This window comes from Nuphar pumila, chromosome 17 (assembly GCF_984573655.1).
Source record: "Nuphar pumila chromosome 17, dmNupPumi1.hap1.1, whole genome shotgun sequence".
In the NCBI taxonomy this organism is placed as follows: Eukaryota; Viridiplantae; Streptophyta; class Magnoliopsida; order Nymphaeales; family Nymphaeaceae; genus Nuphar; species Nuphar pumila.
In genome coordinates this window covers 2,324,414-2,345,055 of record NC_143265.1, presented here as the reverse complement: position 1 = coordinate 2,345,055, position 20,642 = coordinate 2,324,414, and the positions used below count along the sequence as shown (strand labels likewise).

The 20,642-nt window shown below is 39.9% G+C and overlaps 2 protein-coding genes across 6 annotated transcripts; both read right to left on the bottom strand.

The window, feature by feature from the left end:
- Window positions 1-3,134: 3,134 nt before the first annotated feature.
- Window positions 3,135-9,219, bottom strand: LOC149811348 (uncharacterized). Its single transcript, XM_089993855.1, has 4 exons — window positions 8,992-9,219; window positions 4,563-4,565; window positions 4,056-4,229; window positions 3,135-3,407 (listed from the first exon to the last, which is right to left on the bottom strand). Exons 1-4 carry the CDS (start codon window positions 9,217-9,219, stop codon window positions 3,135-3,137), a joined length of 678 nt encoding a protein of 225 aa, XP_089849981.1.
- Window positions 9,220-14,630: 5,411 nt separating this feature from the next.
- Window positions 14,631-18,564, bottom strand: LOC149811347 (trihelix transcription factor ASR3-like). 5 transcript variants are annotated; one of them, XM_089992759.1, is made up of 4 exons: window positions 17,768-18,564; window positions 17,614-17,655; window positions 15,579-15,649; window positions 15,183-15,464 (listed from the first exon to the last, which is right to left on the bottom strand). In XM_089992759.1, the coding sequence occupies exons 1-4, from the start codon at window positions 18,390-18,392 to the stop codon at window positions 15,438-15,440; spliced, it is 765 nt and encodes a 254-aa protein (XP_089848885.1). In that variant the 5' UTR covers window positions 18,393-18,564; the 3' UTR covers window positions 15,183-15,437. The 5 variants fall into 5 exon arrangements, with proteins under 5 accessions (XP_089848884.1, XP_089848888.1, XP_089848885.1 ...); XM_089992758.1 differs by lacking the exon at window positions 15,579-15,649 and having other exon boundaries at window positions 14,631-15,322; XM_089992762.1 differs by lacking the exon at window positions 15,579-15,649 and having other exon boundaries at window positions 15,171-15,322; window positions 17,628-17,655.
- Between the last annotated feature and the right edge of the window lie 2,078 nt (window positions 18,565-20,642).

Genomic DNA, 20,642 nt, shown 5'->3' with positions numbered 1-20,642 from the left:
GAAGCATCATGTCAGTTGCAGATGGCCAATAGAAACACCCAAAGGCAAGGTGTCGCTCAACCCTTTTTCAACAAGACATCTTTCAGATGACTCAACCCATTGGTTAAACCCACATTATCACAACTTGATATTGGAACAAGAGTATTTTAATGAAATGAAACCAAACTTAAAATTCCATGCAAGTCAAAAGTGTTTACCACTCTACCCTTGAACAACTTCTGCAAGTCAAAAGTGTTTACCACTCTACCCATGAGAAGTATTTCAGGTAATAACATGCATAATTCTTAAGAGTTCTTGACCAATATTTGTTGTAGGAGTCTTCAGTCGTGATCTCAGGGATCTAAGCGAGTAATTATTACCTGGAGAGGAGAGACGTGTGGTATATTCTGAGGGAGCACAAACTGGATATACCTTGGCTAGCTCTTGGAGATTGGAATACGACAAGAATCCAAGCAGAAAGGTGGGGCAGTGAATCCGCTCAGGTCAGAATGGAGTTCAACTGCATGATTGATGATTGTAGTTTAGTAGAGATCTCAAATGACACCTTAAAATATACATAACACAACAATCAGAGGGGGTTTGGATTCAAAATTGACAGAACCTTTGTCAATCGGGAGTGGTGGTGTTCCTACCCTCAGACAAGGCTTGACTTCATGCCAAAGACCTCAGATCATAACAGAATTTTGGTTAGCACTTCTCCTAACAAAGACAAATCTATACCTTTCAAATTCTTTGATTTCTAGTGATTAAAGGAGGGGTGTGAGGATCTGGTGCGTAGTGCTTGGTCCTCCCCAGTGAGTGGTTGTCCTATGCATCGAGTTTTGAAACGTCTAGCAATAGTGAGGAACCAGATGATTCAGTGGAACAAAAACTCAGTGGGCCATTTGCCTTCACGTATCAAAGAAGGGGGAAATTGAGTGTCATCCAGGAGGCAGACAGTGGGCTACATAGTGCCATTCAAAATGAATTGTTCCTAATGGATGAGTTGTGTACCCTAACCATCATGGAAGAATCATTCTTAAAGCAGAAAGCTGGAAATAAATAGCTCTGTTAGGGAGATGGCAACAATCAGTTTTTCCATGCTTTGGTGAATCATAACATGCAAAAAATCATATTGCTAGTTTTGTGAGGGAAGATGGCTCACATGCAATTACCCAAAAAGATATTCAGGTAGTTGCAACTGAGTATTTTGGAGAGCTCTTTAAGAAGACAGACAGGCCTTTCATGGAGGGAGACCAGTATTGATGATGGTGTTATGCCGGATGAGAACATGTTACTATCTCTAGTTCTTCCCAACGAAGTGAAGGATGCAGTAGTCGAAATGGAGAGTGGAACTATGCCCGGCCCAGATGAATTTTTGGGCAATTTCTACCAAAATATCTGGGACATTTTGGGACCAGAAATAAGGCAGTAAGGGACTTTTTCAGTAAAGGAAAGATGGTGAGCCTAAACAAACCACAAATAGTGATCATTCCCAAGGTGGATTATGGTTATTCTATTAAGCAATTTTCTATACAAGGTAATAAGGAAGATTATGGTTGAAAGAATGTGGGGCAACTTACAACGCCTTATATCTGGTAATCAAAGGGCATTCTTTAAGGGGCGCTGATCCAAGAGAGCATTGTGATCCCCCATGAGTTGGTAGACACCATGTCCCACAATAATAAACCTAGCACCCTCTTCAAAACGAACCTTGTTAAAGCATAGTAGATTGGGCTTTCTTGGAGAGCACTCCTTAATACCTTGGCTTCAACGAGGTATGGATAAATCTCACTCTTGTGTGTTACTACCCCTATGTATGCAGTCATTGCCAATGGGGAAGTGGGACCCCTGTTTATTTATGGGAGGGGACTGAGACAAGGGAACCTGATCTAGCCTTATCACTTTTTTACATGTTATAAAAAAGTTGAGTAGGGATGGCAGGGGCGGGGGACAAGGTCTCCACCCCCGCCCCATCTCAAAATCCTACCCTCCATTACCACATGGATTTTGATTTTAACCTCCATCCTCATTTAATGTCCTCCATCCCGATCCGAACGGGGTGAGGCAGGGCGGGGCCCTGTTTTCCTTCAATCCACTGCCATCTCTAAAGAAGGATTGGGGGTGGGGTGGGGTAAAGCATAAGTCCATCCCCACCTCCATCCCTGCATGAATTTTGATTTTAATCTCCATCCACGTTTCATGCCCTCCATCCCCAATCCAAATGGGGCGAGGTGCGGCGGGGCTTTGTTTCCCCGGTCCACTGTCGTCCCTAAGGTTGAGTAGGTGTACGACAGAAAAGGATGGGAGAGGGGGGTATCTTGGAGTCATTTTTTCTTTGTGGATGATGCATTGTTCTTCATTAGTGATTAGGGTAGATCAATTGAGAATTTACTCGCCATCAGTAAGGAGTTCAAAATGGCCTCGGGTTTGAGAGTTAGCCAGGAGAAGTCTACCTTTGTTCATTTTAGCATGAAGGGGAGAATCGTCCTACATCCAAAGCAGTTGTGGCTGGGAAATCAGCTCCCTCCCCATTCAATATTTGGGGGTTCCCTTGTTCGTAGGAGCTCTTAAGGCTCTAATCTAAAAATTTAGAGCACGATTAGACACTTGGTGTCATGGGATAAATTTCAAATGCACGTGCGGCGTTGGAAAACCTTGACCTAACAAGCCTTTTAGCGAGTTCCAAAAGCGAATGCAACAGATCTTTCAAAGCAACAAGTGCTCGGGAAGTATTGCATGCAAACGCGCAATTACAAGGAGACAACAATCACACAGAGCAGAGAGAGAGTGGGGAAAGAAGGAGAGAATAGAGGGAGAGAGAGGAACATTCAATAACAATCAATTTATTGAATGCGGGGGTATATACAATAGTGTCATGCACCATAATCTCATTAAGAAAAATGCAAGTTACATGCATGTAAAGTTGTACAAACATTACAAGGCGGAAAGGCTTGTGTGAGCGACACAAGGCTTTCGATAGGCTTAGTACAAGGCAAAAACAACACAAAAAGTTTGGGTGTAACATTCTCCCCACCCTAAGTTATCAATGTCCTCGATGACAAGGCCCATGCTTCATACTCGTCCGCTGTTGAGGGAAACTGGTGAACGTTCTTCGCTTTCTCCCAACTGGCTTCTTCTTCTGACAATTATTTTCACTTGGCAAGATACTCTTTGATCTGTTCTTGACGATTGTACAGATGATCCATGATGTACACTACTTCTTTGGCATCAATTGTGTGAAGAGGTACTGGCGCTCGCGTCGACTGGTTGCGGTTGTTGTCTTCTTCATCGGCATGGAATAACTTTAGGTTACTAACATAGAAGACTGGATATGTTTGAAAGTACAAAGGAACTTCAAGCTTGTAGGCGCGGTTGCCTACACGCTCAATGATAGGAAAGGGGCCTTCATATTTACAGACGAGGCCCTGATGTAGACCTTGAAAGATCTTGGTTTTCTCAAGATGCAATTTGACCAATACTAGGTCTCTAACTTTGAACTTTGCAGGGCAGCGCTTCTGACCCACCCACTACGTTATCCTCTTGGCAGCTTTGTGCATGAACACCTTGGCCAGCTCTATTTGATCCTGCCAATCTTGAGCAAAATGATGAGCAAGTATTCCCTTGCCCTTACAATTCGTCGTGATGGTGTGCAGCGTCTAGGGCTACCTCCCTATTGCCAACTCAAAGTGACTATGGCCAGTTGATTCACACTTTTGTGGGTTATGGGAGAACTGAGCAATGTCCAGAAGGTCTACCCAGTCTTTCTGATTTGCACCTATAAAGTGTCGTACATATTCTTCAAGGAGAGCATTGGTTCTCTCCGTTTGGCCATCTGTCTAGGGGTGGAAGGATGTTGAAAAGTGCAGCTCTGTCCCCAACAATCGAAACATTTCCTACTAGAACTTCGGGTCGTGGTCGCTGATGATGTTTACTGAAATCTCCCAGCTGGTTACAACATGCCTCACGAACAAACTTGTGACTTGCTCGGTTGTACCAGTGGGCGTCATCGGCATGAAGATAACATATTTTGAAAATTGATCCACCATCACAAAGATTGAACTGCAGTCATTCACCTTTGGTAGTCCCAAAATGAAGTCCATGGAGATGCTCTCCCACAAGCGACTTGGAATAAGAAGAGGCTTGAGTAGTCCTGCATGCTTCTGATTACTCGGCTTATCCTGCTGGCAGATCAAGCAGGTGCGAACATAACCCTCAATATCATCTCGCATAAAAGGCCAGTAGTAGACCTGGTGTAACACTCAAATTTTTAAATCCCAAAAATGGTAAAAAAAATTAAAATATTTTTAATCACTTTAGCAAAATAATAATGAAAAAATCTATTGAGACTAAAACTTGGTGTGCTACTTCTCGTATACATTCATAACCACACAACATTTGAATTAAAAATAAAATATTTATAAATTAAATTAAATATCCATAATTATCCAAAATTAACTACAAACATCCAATTATTAATTTAATTAAAATATCAGAGTCTCAATCCAAAACATCGAAGGTTTGAGAAAGGTATGGCTTGGTCTCCCTCGCAACCTTCTGCTATCGCATGTGATTCTACTCACTTCCTGAAAAACATTAAAATCAGAAGGTCAAACATATAATGTCTCAGTATGGTGAAACTATACTAAACAAGCAAAGCAGAATACGTAAGCAAGAATTTCATCAGACTTTTCATATCTTTAATCAAATTAAATATAGGCGAATTCAACATGCATTTCAAATATCTCAAGTAAGAATGTTAAAAATATATGTACTTACCAATGCAGAAGCCATTTATATGCATGAACTAATTCTTATTTTTAATTATATTTTTTGTATTATATGATGCATGTTATGCCTATCTAATGCACATACATTTAGGTTTCACTTCTTAGCCCCATGGATATAAACACAGGTAGATACCTGAATTAGAGTCATGGTGCAGACAGTGTTTTCATACAAGGATGGTTTTAGCTTGGTCGGGCACCTTTCATCAGTCTCGGGTGAAGGACGATAAAAGCGAGAGACTCCCAACACCACTAACCTGATGCATCAGACTTTCTCTCATGAGTTTCTTCTCCCTACACTGCAGTCGATTGCAAAGGGTTTTTCCAATCTTCGTGGGTGGGGAGGAGCAACCTTCCATGCTCAAAACATAATTTCACGAAGTCATATGTACTGCTTCTCCTCTCTTTGCAAGCCTTTGCTTTAGTGTCACATGTTTCACTTATTTAGTTTAAATGTCTTACATGCAACATCATTTAGAATCCATCAAAGAGGATTCGGCCACTTTAGGGCAATAGATGTATATATTAGAGCATTGCATTCGATAACATGTTCATTTTCATGCTTTGCAAACACACGTGCATATATATATACAATGCGATAAACTTTCATAACTTGCATGTATCCACACATTCACATCATCATTATCATCATAAAGATATGTGTAAACATACACCATGGATAGCATGAAAACATTTGTTAATGAGTTCACAAGTCAGACCTTTCGGTCCCTTACTTTGCATATAGTCTCTTAGGCGAACACATTCATTTATTAAATATTCAATCATGTCATAATATTGGGCATATCATTTCCTACATAAAATCAGACTTTTGCAGCATATATACAGTCTACAGATTATTCATAATGGCATACATATTAATGAATACATTACGCAAGTATTAGGAGACCAGTTCTTAAACTGATTCCAATTTTGCAAAAAACTTAACTTTGTGCAACTGTTACAGAGGTAACAAAAAAATTTTATTTAGCGAATAGAGCTAAATTTTTTACAGTTTAAAAAAAAAATTACCATCTTTCCAATGCCGCAAACCATTCATAAAAATTCATCTTTATGATGAAGTTATGAGTGTTTTACTATAGACCTATACTTTTTTGTTCCGACTATCACAGAACAGTGCTCATTCTATGAAAAGAGCCCAAAAATTGATAGTAAATGTAAAATTTTGTTAACTTTCCAATGCAATAAACCACTCATCAAAACTCTTCCGAATGAGAGAGATACAAGTGATTTACTGATCGATTGTTAGGCCAAAATATGAAATATCGAGTATATGCATTCAGATGGGGCCAAAACATGTCACTGAATCCATATTTCTAACTTTTTTTGCATGAATTAAATTAAAAATTTTATGAGATTCACAGTACACTAAACTAGAATAATCTACAATGGACAAATCTATTTTTTTCAGTCATTTGGCCAAAAAAACATACTCGTCTCACATAGAGCTTAATTTCGATAATTTCAAATAAAATAAGTAATCATGCAATTTTCTGACAAATAAAAATCACAAAATTATGCAATGATCCCAAAATTTCATGATGCACATATACTATAATTTACAATTAAAATTTGCATGAACTTAATTAGACATATTGTGGTTTTTACTAAAATTACCAAAAGTTTTTTTAAGAAATTCGATAAAGAAAAATACGCAATTTCTAAAGAATTCGACCATGAAAATCATTTAAATTTTTACAGAGCATCTATATTAATATGATCTACTAACTCAAATTGAAATTTACAGAAAAATCTTTAGACAACCTAAGTATTTTGAAATGTTATAATTTTATTTTCTGAGAAACTGATTCTTAGAAAAAATATAATTTTATAAACGGGTTTTCTCTCAAAAACCCATTCTATTTTTATACTTTGATATCCCTAAGCCAAACACACGTGTGGGAGGCACGGTTTGGGGTCTATACTTATGAAAAATCAATGGAATTCATACCTACAAATTTCGTTCTATGAGTAGAGAATAAAACCCCCTACCTCTTTAACGAAACACAATCCTACGAGCTTAAGTTATTTTTTCGCATGAACCACGGCCTTGCATACAACCTCCTTACACTCCCTTCATGCACGTGGAGCCTCACTTGCTGATCCAAGGGTAAAACACCAAAGATTTGGTGTAGGAAAAGAAGAGAGAAGAGAAGAGGAATTTGGGAGAAAGAAAAACTTGAAAAAAAATAATAAGGGATCAAATAAGGGGGGTGTGAGCCCCTCCTCCCTTTTTATAGATCCTTAGTTAGATCAAGGGTTGGAGCTAATCTCAATCCTTGATCTAATCTAGGTTAAGTTTCCAAATCTCTAATTACTTTTCTTTCTTTTTTAATTTATTTTCTTTTTTTTTTGTTAAATCAAGCATAGTATATAATATATATACTATATAGGTTACATAATATATTAATTATATTGTAGGCTATACACATAAGGAAGAGGTGGGTCGACCCCCATGGTTGGCCCCCTTTTCCATTTTGAAAATTTTCAACTTGCTTGCTTGGCAAGTAAGTTGACTAGGTAAGTTTTCTTTTTTTTCTTTTTCCTCTGTTTCTTTCTTTCTACCTTGGTCCAGCCCTTGATAGATCCTTTTAGACCCATCTAGGCTAGATGCCCCCCTTATGGAGCTTGATTTTGAAAAATGCAACTTTTGACTTTTTTAATCCTACTTTTAAATTTTTTGTAACTTTTAATTTAACTTTATTTTAAAGCTTTATTTTCTTATTACAATTTAAAGTTTAAAATTGGATGCCACATAGGATGGGATGACCCACCTATGGACTCCTGCCACTTTATTATTTGAATTTCATTCTATCAAATGAAATTTTAACTTAATTCAAACTAAATCTTTCAGAAATTAAAAATATAAATTTATATGAAATGTCAATAAATAAAATTTAAATTAAGCCTACACATAATTAAATTTTATTCATAAATTTTTGAAATACCATAAATTTAAATTATTTTTTTCTTAATTATCCTTTAAGGGTTAAATTTGAATTACTCAGAAATTATTTTTTAAAAATTCAAACACTATAGGGTCAATGAGACCATGGGGCATCTAGGGTAATTTTCTCATATTTAAATTTTTTTTCTAAATCCTACAAACCCTCAAGCACAGTGCCTAAGTGAAATTATCATTATAAAATTTATCTTCTAAAAAATAGCATTTTCTCAAAAATATATTTTGAAAATGATTTCTACTAGGGTCGGTAGGAACCATTGTCATTTTGAATATTTAATTTTATTTTGGTTTTGTACATTAGATTTCAAACCAAATTCAAATTCATTGAATTCACGTTACATACATATCAAGTTATCATAATTTCATCTAAAATTTTATTTAACTTTATTTCGATAAAATTTATCAGTTATTTTATTAAATTTTATCCTTTTCAAAAATTTGATTTTCAGTGCGAATTTTACTTAAATCAACTCGAATCAACTTTAATTTTTTATAGGATATTTTTTATATTTAATTTTAGGCTAATTTATATGTTTACACTTCTTTCTCATAAAAGTTATTATTTTATTTATTAGAAATATTCTGAAGAATCACATGTATTACTTCTAAATTAAATTTAAAATTCTATATTCAATTTCAACAAAATTATAATTTATTATATTTTTCAAACTCAAATTAACTTTCAATTAAGTCTTTGATTTAGATCTGAATCAAACTCAGATCTAATTTTAATATTCAAGACATATTTATAAAATCCAAATTTAAATCCAATTTCGATCCGAATTTGAATTTCTAAATTAAAATTCAAATTGATAAAACTTCAAAAATTGAAATTGAAATGTAATAAGACTCCAAATTAAAATATACACCTAGTTTGAATCCTGACTAATATTAAAACTCAAATTAAGTTCCAGTTAAGTTCAGCTTAAACTCAGATTAAATTCGATAAAAATCAAAACCCTAATTCAGAATAAATTCTTAACTTAAAATTTATTTTGAATCCCAATTAATATTTGAATTATAATTAAATTTCTATTTTAATTTTGAATAATATTTTAGCCTTAAGTTCACTGTTGTTTCTTATAAAATATCAAAAATTTGTGGGTTTTATACGTGCTCTACTAAAGCGAGTATTCGATGTTGCCTTGGGTGCCCTGAGTATCAGGTATCATGACATTCCTTGATTACCAATCTCCGCAATGATCCCCATCATGATATAAAAATGCGACCACCCTTAGTCACATGGAGGCCGTCTTGCATCCAGAATCTCCTGGTTTTCTCTTGTTGAACTACGGTCACCAGGTGTTGAGCTGATGGATCAGACTGGATGCCTTCCCGAATATGGTCGAGGAGGTCACTCTGAAGATGTGCAAACGAAGCTTCCTCCTCTTGTAAGGCCGCCAACTCAGCCTTTCTTCTTAGTGCATCAGCTATGACATTGGTCTTTCCAGACTTATACTCCAAGACCATGTCAAACTCCGCTAGGAACTATTGGCATATAGCCTGCTTAGGGCTAAGCTTCTTCTGTGTCTGAAAGTAGCTAGTGGTTGTGTTATCCATCTTAACGACAAATTGAGATCCCAAGAGGTAGTGATGCCAAACCCGCAAGCAATACACGACTACAGTCATTTCTTGTGCATGCAATATCATTGCTTGACATCCTTTAATTTACGGCTCTTAAAAGCGATGGGGTGCCTTTCCTACATGAGCACTCTATCGATAGCAAAATCTGAAGCGTCTGTGTAGACCTCAAACGTCTTCATGTGGTCGAGTAGCCTCAACATTGGATCATTGGTAACAACCTTATTCAGCTCTTCAAAGGCGGATTGGCATGCATCCGACCAATCCCAACTTCGATCCTTTTGAAGCAAATCTGTAAGAGGAGCATAGGCCAGAGAATATCCTTCAATGAATTGGCGATACTAATTCACGAGTCCCAGAAATGACAACAACTCTAACACAGAGGAGGGAGGCTTCCACTCCACGATGGCTTGAATTTTCTTTTGGTCCATCCGCAACATGCCACGTCCAACAACATGGCCCAGGAACTCCACTTTTGCTTGCCCGAATAGGCACTTTTCTCATTTCACATATAGATCATTGTCCTTCAACAACTAAAACATAATGTGCAAGTGACGTGCATGCTCCTCCAAATTCTTGTTGTAGACAACGACGTCGTCCAAGTAGACGACTACAAACTGGTCCATGTACAGGTAGAAGATTTTGTTCATAAGGGTCAAGAAGGTTGCAGGGGCGTTCGTCAGACCGAATGGCATAACCAAGAACTCGTATATGCCATATCTCGTCATGCACATAGTCTTGTGCTCCTCCCCTTCTATGATCTTGGTCTGCCATTAACCCTATCGCAAGTTTATCTTCAAAAACACCCAGGCATTGGTCAACTGATCAAACAGGTCGGCAATCAATGATAGAGGATACTTGTTCTTGATTGTCACCTTGTTCAACGCCTGATAGTCCACGCACAACCATTAAGACCCGTCATGCTTTTGAGGGATGAATAATGTCAGAGGTCATCATATCATCTAGCTACCTCCATAGCTCCTTTAACTCTAGTAGAGCCATGCGGTATGAGGTCATAGTAGGGTGCTTTGCGCACGGCAAAAGTTCAATCTCATGATGTACCTTCCTTCAAGGAGGCAATCTCTTTGGGAGCTCAGGAGGCATCACCTCCTTAAACTCTTCCAATACATGGACTAGACTAGACGGGGTGTCTTCTTGCTTCACAAGCTCAGCTTCACGAAGGGCCACCAAGAATATCTCATCACCTTGCTTGATGCCCTTTTTCAACTGAATCGCGAAGATTGTTCACATCTGCGAAGTGTCAACAGGACGAGCAACAACTATGCACGGGCATCGCTCATCTATTATAGACACCACATTCAAGTGGGGCATGACAGAGGCTTTGTTCATCCGTAAGAACTCTATGCCAAGGATCACCTTAAAGTCATTGAGTGGGTCTACCGAGAAACTGGTTGTGCCCAACCAATCTTCCATCTTAACAATCATATTTTTTGCCTCGCTGAGGATTGGCTTTGCTTTAAAGTTCACTGCTTTCATGCGGCTCAGCTTCTTCGTGGACTTTAAGCCAACTTGCTTTGCCTCTTTCTGAGAGATGAAGTTATGGGTGGCACCTAAATCGACTATGGCCTGAGTGGTCACTTTGTTCACGATGACATCCACATACATGTGTGCCTTGCTAGACAAAGGCATGCCAACACTCGCTTCTTTGTGCGCTAATACTCTTTGTAGCACGCCCATCCTTGGTTGGTCCTCTGATGGGTCTTCCGTCTGAGCTGCGTTCACAACTCTATCCTCATTTCTGTGATTCTCATGGTAGTTCCTGTTTTTGCCATACCATCTCCGATAATTTCGATTTTGGTTATCTTGGTGATTTTTCCCTTGGGCATGTTGTATGTTTTCCCAATTATCATTTTGCTTTTTGTCCCCAAAAGTTATCTTTTTCAGCTCTCTTCCTTTAAACTTAGGTTTTTGCTGAAATTTTGATAGTACTTCTGTTGTTGCTAAGGCGCTAGCAAGATCTCGAGGTTTCTGCTTCTGCAACTCTTGCTCCGCCCAAGGTTGTAATCCCATTATGAAATGAAGGAGGCGGTATGTCTCCCTCATATCTATAATCTACAACATGAGGGCTTAATAGGTCTTGACGTAGTCATGGATTGACCCAGTCTGCTTCAGACCTATCATCTTCTTGTACGCTAAGTAATTGGCGTCCATCAGAAGGAAGTGACTTCGCAACTCTCTTTTGAAGTCATCCCATGTATCAATTGTGCAGAGACCCTTCTCCATGTCATTGTGTCTTCTTCGCCACCAGACAATGGCGTCATCAGCCAACTGCGCTGTGGCGGCTTGAACCTTAACCACTTTATCCTCGACAAAGCTTGCTTTGAGGAATTCCTTCATCTACCACAAAAAATTCTCTACTTTCTTGATGTCGTGAGCACCAGTGAACTTCTTGAGCTTGGGAACCTTCAAACAAGTAGTCAAAGTCTCGACTACACCATAACCATCGATTGTTGGCCGACGTTCCAGAGCTAGAATTCTACGTTCCAAAGCCTGGTTCTTCTGTTTCATTCTTAATCATTGATCCCTCACGGTATCTAACTCAGCAATTGTCGAGTCCACTCTATCTTCGAGTAACACAATACTTCTTTGGAGTTCTTCATTCACAGTCTTGAGATCATCATCGAGCTTTCGATAGCTGAGAGATGCATCACGCACTGTAGCCTTCATCTCCTGCATTTCTTGTAAGAGATTTTCCACTATCTTTTCCAACTTGGTGGGGTCTGCCGAAGGAGTTTCCCAAGCTTCTTCAGTAGTAGACATCTTTGTCTCATTTCCTTTCCTGCTCTTTGGTTTCGGCAGTATCACCACACCAGAATCTCCAGAAGCTATAATCAACGATTGTCTCTTGGTCGAGTGAGACTTGACAAATTTCACCTTGCCCAGGGTGAAGTCAGCTCTGGTACCACTTGTCACGAGCTAAATTTCAGATACTTGTGCAGCGTTGGGAAACCTTGACCCAACAAACCTTTTAGCGAGTTTCAAAATCCAACACAGTAGATCTTTCAAAGCAACAAGTATGTAAGCAGTATTGCATGCAAACGCGCAATTACAAGGAGGCAACAATCACACAGAGCAGAGATAGTAGAGAGAGAAGGAGAGAATAGAGGGAAAGAAAGGAACATTCAATAACAATCAATTCATTAAATGCGAAAGTATATAAATAGTGTCATGCACTACAATCTGATTAAGGAAAATGCAAGTTACAGGTATGTAAAGTTGTACAAACATTACAAAACCAAAAGGCCCCTGTGAGCCACACAGGGCTTTCAGTAGGCTTAGTACAATTCAAAAAGTTTGGACGTAACACTTGGGGTGCTAGATTGATATCATTGGCTGGTCATGTTACTTCAATTGTCTCAGTTCTTGCGATATTCCTTTTTTATTGGATGTCGAGCTTCTTATTACTGGCAACCTCGATCAAGAAAATTGAGGACATCACGAGGAGGTTCCCGTGGTATGATACTGACCAAGCTTCTAGGCATCACTTAATGAGTTGTGAAGCAATTTGCAAACCAAAACAGGAAGGGGGATTAGGAATTAAGAAGCTAAAAGAGCAAAATGTATCGTTACTGGCAAAATTGAGTTGAAAAGTGCTTACTTGGAAGAGTATTAAGAAGGGTGATGAGGCATTGGTACAAGGAATTCAGTAGGAATTGGGAAATGGCGAGGACACTAGGTTTTGGATGGTTTCTTGGTTTGGATCAGACCCCTTACATAAATCCATTCAAGAGAGGATTTCATCAAGAGAGTATGCCAGCTTGTTCTTAGTGAAGGTGATCGAGAAGCTGGACCATGTTGGATCTTGGTACGGATTCAGTGTGGATCTTACACATGGAACTCATAAGTCAAAGATGGATCCAAGGATCTGAAATATGAGTTTAAGTATTGGATTTAAAGTAGTGGTCCAAGAATCCAATGTCCCACTTAAATAGTAGGTAGGTTATTGAGTTATAAACCACTTAGATAATGGTGGGCCCCACGTCACATTGAATTCCTAGCATGTGTAAGAATCCAATGGAATGGTTATCACTAGGTAACGGCTAGAAATGATAAGTAACCCAACCCTCTCTATGCACACCACAGTGTAAATTCATGAATGTGGAGAATCACCTACTTCCACACAGCTCTGTTGTGGGATCCTAGTAATCTAGACAGTTTTGTTTGGGCTGGTTCTAAGCAGATTTCATCTAAAGCAATCTGGGGGCTGATCAAGGATAGGGGAGGTCATCCAAAAACCAACAAGCACATCTGGTGCAAGGGCTACTGCCCGCGTGCAGCAACTACACAGTCTTTTGCTTCTCATCCGCGACTGCTTACACAGGACCACTTGAGACGCATGGGAAGGTACGTTGTCAACGGATGCGGACGATGCAGGAGAGCAGAAGAAACACACCCCCACCTGCTTATGAGTTATGGCATAGGGTGGTCAAACTGTTCGAGAGACGCAGATACCAGTAGGGGAGGTGGATGTTGAGCTGGTAAGTGGGGGAAGCAGCAGTTTCAGGACAAAATGATTTATCGTAGTTGGGTACTACGTTTCCAAAATTTCATTTGGAAATTTTGGTCATTTAGGAATGAAGTTCTGTTTGGAGAGAAGTCGTGGTCTAGAGAGAACATAATTGAAGAGGGCTTTCGTTCTGTCAGAGAGTATGTTTTGAAGTTTTTGCGTAACCATTGCCATCCGATAGAGTTGAGATGGAGATCGGGGGGAGGAATCTCGTCCCTCCTAATGGATGGATTAAGGTGAGTATATACAGTTTGTACAGGGATAGATGAAGGGTGGGATATGTAGTGAGAGATTGTACAGGTTGTTTTTTTATTGCTGGTTGGTCATTGGGGAGCTGGGCTCTAGAGGATAGGGAATGGAGTGCATGGTCATCCTTCCTGGGCCTACTCAATACTGCCCATCAGATTATTGTCTACGTCTCAAGGCGTGATGTGGCTCATGCTATTCGACAGACGTTGGAGGACAGGCATAGAGCTGCAAGAGTTCCAAACCAGATATGTACTGTAATTTTTGGGTTTAAGAGATGTAGGCATTGTTCAGAAGGTGCCAAAGTTCAGCAATGACTTGGCATGGTCTCTTGCAAACTTGGCTGATCTCTATGATGATCGTCAGTGGAAGGATAAACCTCCAGACTGGCATCCTAGAGAAATTGGTGTATAGCTTCATTATTCTTTTCTCAATATACTGGTAGAGGGCTGCCTATCACCACCATCGTTGTCCAAAAAAAAAAGATGATGATCCACCTAATGTCAATGCTTTCAATTCATAAACATGCAAATCCAAAATCTCATCTATTATTAGGAGGATGGTCTAAGATCTTATCTGTCTTCAATCAAACCTTGAACTTCATTGACATAACTTATTACAGAGAAAAAAAATATCATAGGCTGGTAAACTGATACCTTTAACATACAAGACTCAACTACTGTGTTTGAAGCGTCCATATGGAATAAACTCTTCATTCACCAGGTGCTAATAATTTTGCACTGATAACAACTGGTTTAGTTAGGGTGATCGAACGAAAAAGCAAGAATCTCAGCAGCAACCTCCATTGTTTTATGATTACTTCGAGCTTGATGTGCATATCTTATGGCTTATAGAATTGTACAGTGGTATTGTCTGTGAAATTCTTTCTGCATGGAGATGAGTCATCGCAGGACACCAACTTTTGTGGACATTACAACTTATCTGCAATTCTTCCAAGTGCATCGGCAAGTTTGCTCAGAACTGCAACCAAGCTTTCAGCATGGTCTTTCCTTTGATTCCTGTCCAATTGGCAATTTATGTTCTGTCCATCAAGATGTGCATTCAGCAGTCTGCTATTCCTCTCCAGGATTTCAATCAATCTATCCTGTAAATTTGTGTCACCTTCCTCCTCAGATGGTGGCCGCTTCCGCTTTTGTCCAGCCTGAGATGCAGACCCTTTCTCAGGGTTCATACTCGGTTGTTTCTCAGCTGCAGCACCTGCATATAAGTAAGCGTTCAGGAAAGATTGATGACCTTCCCTCTTCTGAAACACAAGCACTAAAGTCCCCTCAACCAGACCATGAAACTGAATGAATCTAGGTATCAACATCTTTCATTCTACATGCATGAGGGAAGAAACCTGTTAACAAGGTGGAAAGAATAGAACTATAAGACCATGGCCTTTTCAAAGATTCCAAGTACACTCCATTGGACTTAAAAATATGACAAATTCAAGCTAACCAACATTATTCGCCTCCTTGCTCTCCTGTTTCTTATACTTCAAACAATTCCCACAAACATAATCCTCATTCTTATTTCTGTGAGCTGGAGAAAAAATTATTCTTAGTTATTGGATAAGAAGCCCCACTGATTTTGAATCTGCAATCATGCAATGCAACCATAGCAATATAAAGGGATGGCTAAGCAGCGACCACTACAAGGCAATCAATGCTTCACATTGGCTCACACATACAATAAAATACTGAATACAAGTAATTAATTTGAAAATAAAGGTAAAAAGAAAGCCATAGACTTCTGAGATGAATCCTGTACTATTTCAATGAGTCATCAACCGATCAAGTGTCATATATGACATCTGTGATCACAGTTTCAAACTACAAATAGACTGCTTGGCCTGGTCAGATATCCCTGCAACCATTTTTTATGACAAAACGGTTTTCATACAACTTTTAGATGCCACTTATTGCTTTGGATAAATGCTACAAGGAGGAACAGCAAAAAGTTAGAGGAAAACATTTTCATGGCTTAACAACAAAATGACAATTCTTCAGCAAATTGCACTAATGTTTTATTCATAACATGGCATACAGGGTTCTTACTTCTTAGTTGTAAGTCGTCATGGCCTACCTAGTTTATACATCATACTGATACCTAAAATTGTCAAATACTGCAGGTCAAAAAGATATTTGGTTTCCTTAGGGGGCATTCAATACTGCAGGTCAAAAAGACATTTGGTTTCCTTAGGGGGCATTCGATTGGATGGACAGCAGCATCTACGGGTTGCTTCTGTCCGTGCTCCACACGCCTGAAAAAAACATCGGACACACAGAATGCCTAGAATAATGCATCTCATGTGTCCTGCGGGACACCTTTTTGGTGTCCTGCGGAGTTCCACCCCTCCCCCTAGAGCAGTGGTGTCCAAAACACCTGAGACAAACCAAAAAAGAAAAAGAATGGAACACGTAGGACAAAAACTCAACTTGTCCAGGACACCTCTGCATCCGGTCAGGAGTGTCCAGACAGGACTATATTACAGAGTCCTGTCCGCACAATCAAACACCCCCTTAGCTTCTGATGATTTCCAGTCTAAGTTCCCTAATTTCTAATTGCAGTTCCAGGAACCGCTGACGAGTGACATGGTCCTCCAAGAGATATGAAGGAATGAAAGACAGTAGGCTATTGAGTTATATTGTTCTTATTCAACCCTTTCCTTCTACATTGATTCTGGTAAAAACCATAAATCTTTATGCAGGGCATAAGAGGCCGTTGAACCTACAACCATGACATGGCATTTTGTTTTGTGTCAAGCAATAGCTTAGCTCAATTCTTAGTCACTTCCAATAATCAACTATTCATTTCTCCTGCTGTTCATTCTACCTTTTTTTTCTTGTCTTCTTCCTTTACTCTTTCTAAAACTTTCAAAACTCTGAGATCTAAATGAATTGTGCAAAATCTCACAAACCAGAGCTTCATGTGATAAATAAGAGTTAGAAAAGATATCGATCGGATATCAGAGGAATGGAACTCTTTCACAAAAAACTGCTTAACATGTCCCTGATAAACCAAAAACCAGCTTCCAAAGAATTGGGGTAAGAAGACAAATGAATTAAAGCCAAGTGCGGACAGAAGTCCTCTCGGACGTCGACCAGCAACTCTCAAACTGAATAGCAAGTAGCATATATGCCTAGCACAGAATGTGAAGTTGCAAAAACTATAAAGTTGTTGATATGGCTTCCCTCTCCCAACAAACTAAACAGTGATAAAAAAACATCTACTTAGTAATTCTCAAAAGCAAGCTAGCAGAACTCGCTACACCAACACAATCCCCACAAAATCTGTGAAATCTCCACATTATGAGCCAAAAGCACACATGGCAATCAACAAAAACTGCGCAACAATTGCGACAGAAAACGATCAGGCAAAATGGAAAAAGAAGCAAGACGCATATGAACACTGAATCCCCAATTCATCATCACAACATTCAGAGGAAAGGAAAACCCTAAATTCAACCACCCAAAAACCAAATTCAGATAAAAATTCACGCTTACCCGGATCGAAATACCTTATAAAACATGGCTGAAGATGATTCTCTGCAGCAGAAAAACAAAATAATTGTCCGCAATTAAACCCTAGAAAGTTAGATCTCCGGAATCCCCAATCAACAAACAAGATCCAATCCCAAAACAAGAAGAAGAAGGTTACCTGCGCTAATGGGCACGGTCGGCACCGGCGAGGAGGGGGTCTCAAGCTTTATCTCCGGCGGCGGAGTCGGCGTCGGGCTCCCGTCCTCCGCATCCTCCTGCCCGGAAGGCTCGCAGTCGGAGAACAGCCCCTCGTCGGCAGCAGCCGGCCTGCCGCTGTCGAAGATCGGCTCCGCCGCCACCGCCCTCATCCCGCCGGAGGCGTCCCCGTCGAGCACGTCGTAGACCTCCCGGTCGAAGAATCCCGGCAGCCGCCTCTCCCTCCTCAGATCGTTCCGCATCTCCCAGAAGCTCTCTCCGCCCCCGCTCTCCCACTCCTTTATCTTCCTGAAGTCTCCGGCGAGGTTGCTCCACCGCTTTCGGCACTGCACCGGTCCCCGGTCGACGCCGTGCCGCCTGCAGTACGACGAGATCGCCGTCCATTTCGGCTCCACCGCCGCCGCCGCCCCTCCGCCACCGCCGCCCACCCTCCTCCCCCTGCTCTCGGTGTCCCTCTTCCCCTGTATCAGCACCAGAATCTCCCGCCGCGTCCATCGCGGCAGCCTCGGTGGCTTGTTCTCCTCACCGCCGTCGAACGCCGGTAACGCAACGATCAAGCCCTCCTCCTCAGACGCCCCGTTGCGCATGACGACCTAACGGAGTTTGCTTTTATCTCGGGGGCTTCCCCCTCTTTCTTCCTAAGTCGTAACGGCGTTTAATTGGGGGAAAATCCTTTTGGGGAGGAGGGTTGGGGGTGGTGACCCTTTTAGAGGGAGGGAGGGAGGGTTGGAGAAGAAAGAGTTAGGGCTAAGGAGTAGGGTTTGTTATGGTGTGGGGGTATGAGATTTTGGGGGTTACTTAATCAAATTTGGTAATTGATTATTATAAGAAGAATCAAATCATGGTTTCAATGACAATTGATGAATGGATTGTTCTTAGTTTTTGGAGTTCATTGATTTTGATCCTTTGGGATTGGGCTTTAAAGGACCTTCCTATAAAGTACGTAATAATTTGACCTTTTTGTGTAGTGATAGGGCACCCCCACCATGACCCCACACCCTTAATGCCCCATCCTTATTTGGAGCCTAAGGGGTGTATGACTTGGCTTTATCGACTCGCTGATTGGTGATTGGCAGGTGACCTATATGAAGTGGAGCATGATTGAGGAGGTTTGCTTAGGGGTAGGGATGGCAGTGGACCGGGGGAAAGCGGTGCCCCGCCACCTCGCCCTGTTTGGACCAGGGATGGAGGCGGGGACGAAGGTTAAAATCTATCCCCGTCCGGGGTGGAGGCGGGGATGGACGTGCACTTTTCCCCTCCCCGATCCCCGCCCCGACCACTTTTCCCCGCAATATCCCCGTCCCGCCCCGTCTCATCCCCGTTTGAACCGGGGATGGAGGATAAAATTCATTCCCCAAGGACCACTGTTTTAATAACCAAAGGAGACTTTTTTTGAAAAACTCAAAATTTAGGAAAACCTTCACCAAGAACCAGCTCACTTTATGGGTCTGCCTCCTCCCTGCCAGGTAAAACTATGGGTTGAGAACACAACCACCCAACCTTATGTGTCCCAAATGTGATAAAGCAACAGCAGCCCTCATGAGCCAGCAAGAGTCGATCAGTTCGACACAGGACCTTGCTGAATTTTGAAAAACTCAAAATTAATGTTTGGATGATGGGACTACTAATCATATTTCAGGTAAAATGTGAAAATTTGATTTTTTTTTGTCAAACAATTTGCAATAATGTGCCCCACAAATCCAACATATAGGCTTTCAAATAGTTGCAATGTTTTAAGGTGGAACTTAGGAGTTCATGAACTTGGTCGTGTTTCATTGGATGGCAAACATACTATCCTTATAGTGAAAAGGAAAGCATAGTTGAGGGTTGCTTATTTAGGTTACACTTAAAAAGCTCACTGTTTTGGTAACCCAATTTTCTATCAGTTTTAGTTTTCACTCAAAATGGTAATTGTATCACCTTGTTGCGGGGAGCTCAATAATTTGTTTATTTAGTCAAATGATTTGTAGTAATCTTCTTAACGGATCCAACATATAGGTTTTTTTTTGTTGTTGAAAAAAAAGGCAAAATCAACATATAGTTTTTTTTTTATGTTTACACGGAGAAACTACTCCCAGGATTAAAAACCTAGTCACGTTGGTTCTGCCTGTGGTACTTACGGTCGCTGTCCTAGCAGAGTAAAACTTTGTGTGCTTACCCCTTGGCCCTCGGATGTCGTGTGCGAGATTTATGAAAATCTTGTGATAATATCGCGAGAAATTGCCTGAAAGTTTAAAACGGCAATTTCTTGAGAGATTTACAAAATATCGTGAGATTTATGAAAAAATATAAATATCGTGATTTAAATGCGATATTTATGTTTTAAACAGCTATTTATCGCAAAAAAAGTCATGTATTTTTATTTTTAAATAAATTTTATTAATCTTTTCTTATAAAAAACATTTTTTAATTACTTTTTTTATTGCCAAGATTTTGCCGAAAAAAATGCGAGATTTATGATTCTTTTTCAATTTCTTGCAAGTTTTTTTAAAAATGAGAAATTGCCGATAAAAACGTTTGTCACTATGGCCATGCCCATCAATTTTTGAACCTAAAACTACCAGCCTAGCATCCTAGGTCCCATCACACTATGCCAAGCTCCTATGGCAATGCGTTATAAAGTTCATTAAGTGAGTCATGTTTGATTTGATGAAAAACATGCTGTTAGATAGTTAAACAAATGCAAAATTATAAAAGGTTTAAGTTTTATATAGAAGTGTTGGAAAATTTGATGAAATTTGATGGGGGTGGTCCAGCCAAACGTGTTGGAAAATTTGATGAAAGAGTCATAACTTATTAATTTAATGCTTTGCTCTTAAACATGATTGTCTCTTCCT

Excerpts from the sequence above, each read along its gene's own strand:
- LOC149811347 (XM_089992758.1), bottom strand. The coding sequence starts at position 18,392 with ATGCGCAACGGGGCGTCTGAGGAGGAGGGCTTGATCGTTGCGTTACCG. Across the intron at positions 17,656-17,767 it reads GACCGTGCCCATTAGCGCAG|AGAATCATCTTCAGCCATGT; the intron begins GTAACCTTCTTC and ends TTTCTGCTGCAG. Across the intron at positions 15,323-17,613 it reads TATAAGGTATTTCGATCCGG|GTGCTGCAGCTGAGAAACAA; the intron begins GTAAGCGTGAAT and ends ACTTATATGCAG.
- LOC149811348 (XM_089993855.1), bottom strand. The coding sequence starts at position 9,219 with ATGGTCTTGGAGTATAAGTCTGGAAAGACCAATGTCATAGCTGATGCA. Across the intron at positions 3,408-4,055 it reads TCATTTTGGGACTACCAAAG|GGCCTCGTCTGTAAATATGA; the intron begins GTGAATGACTGC and ends GGTCTACATCAG.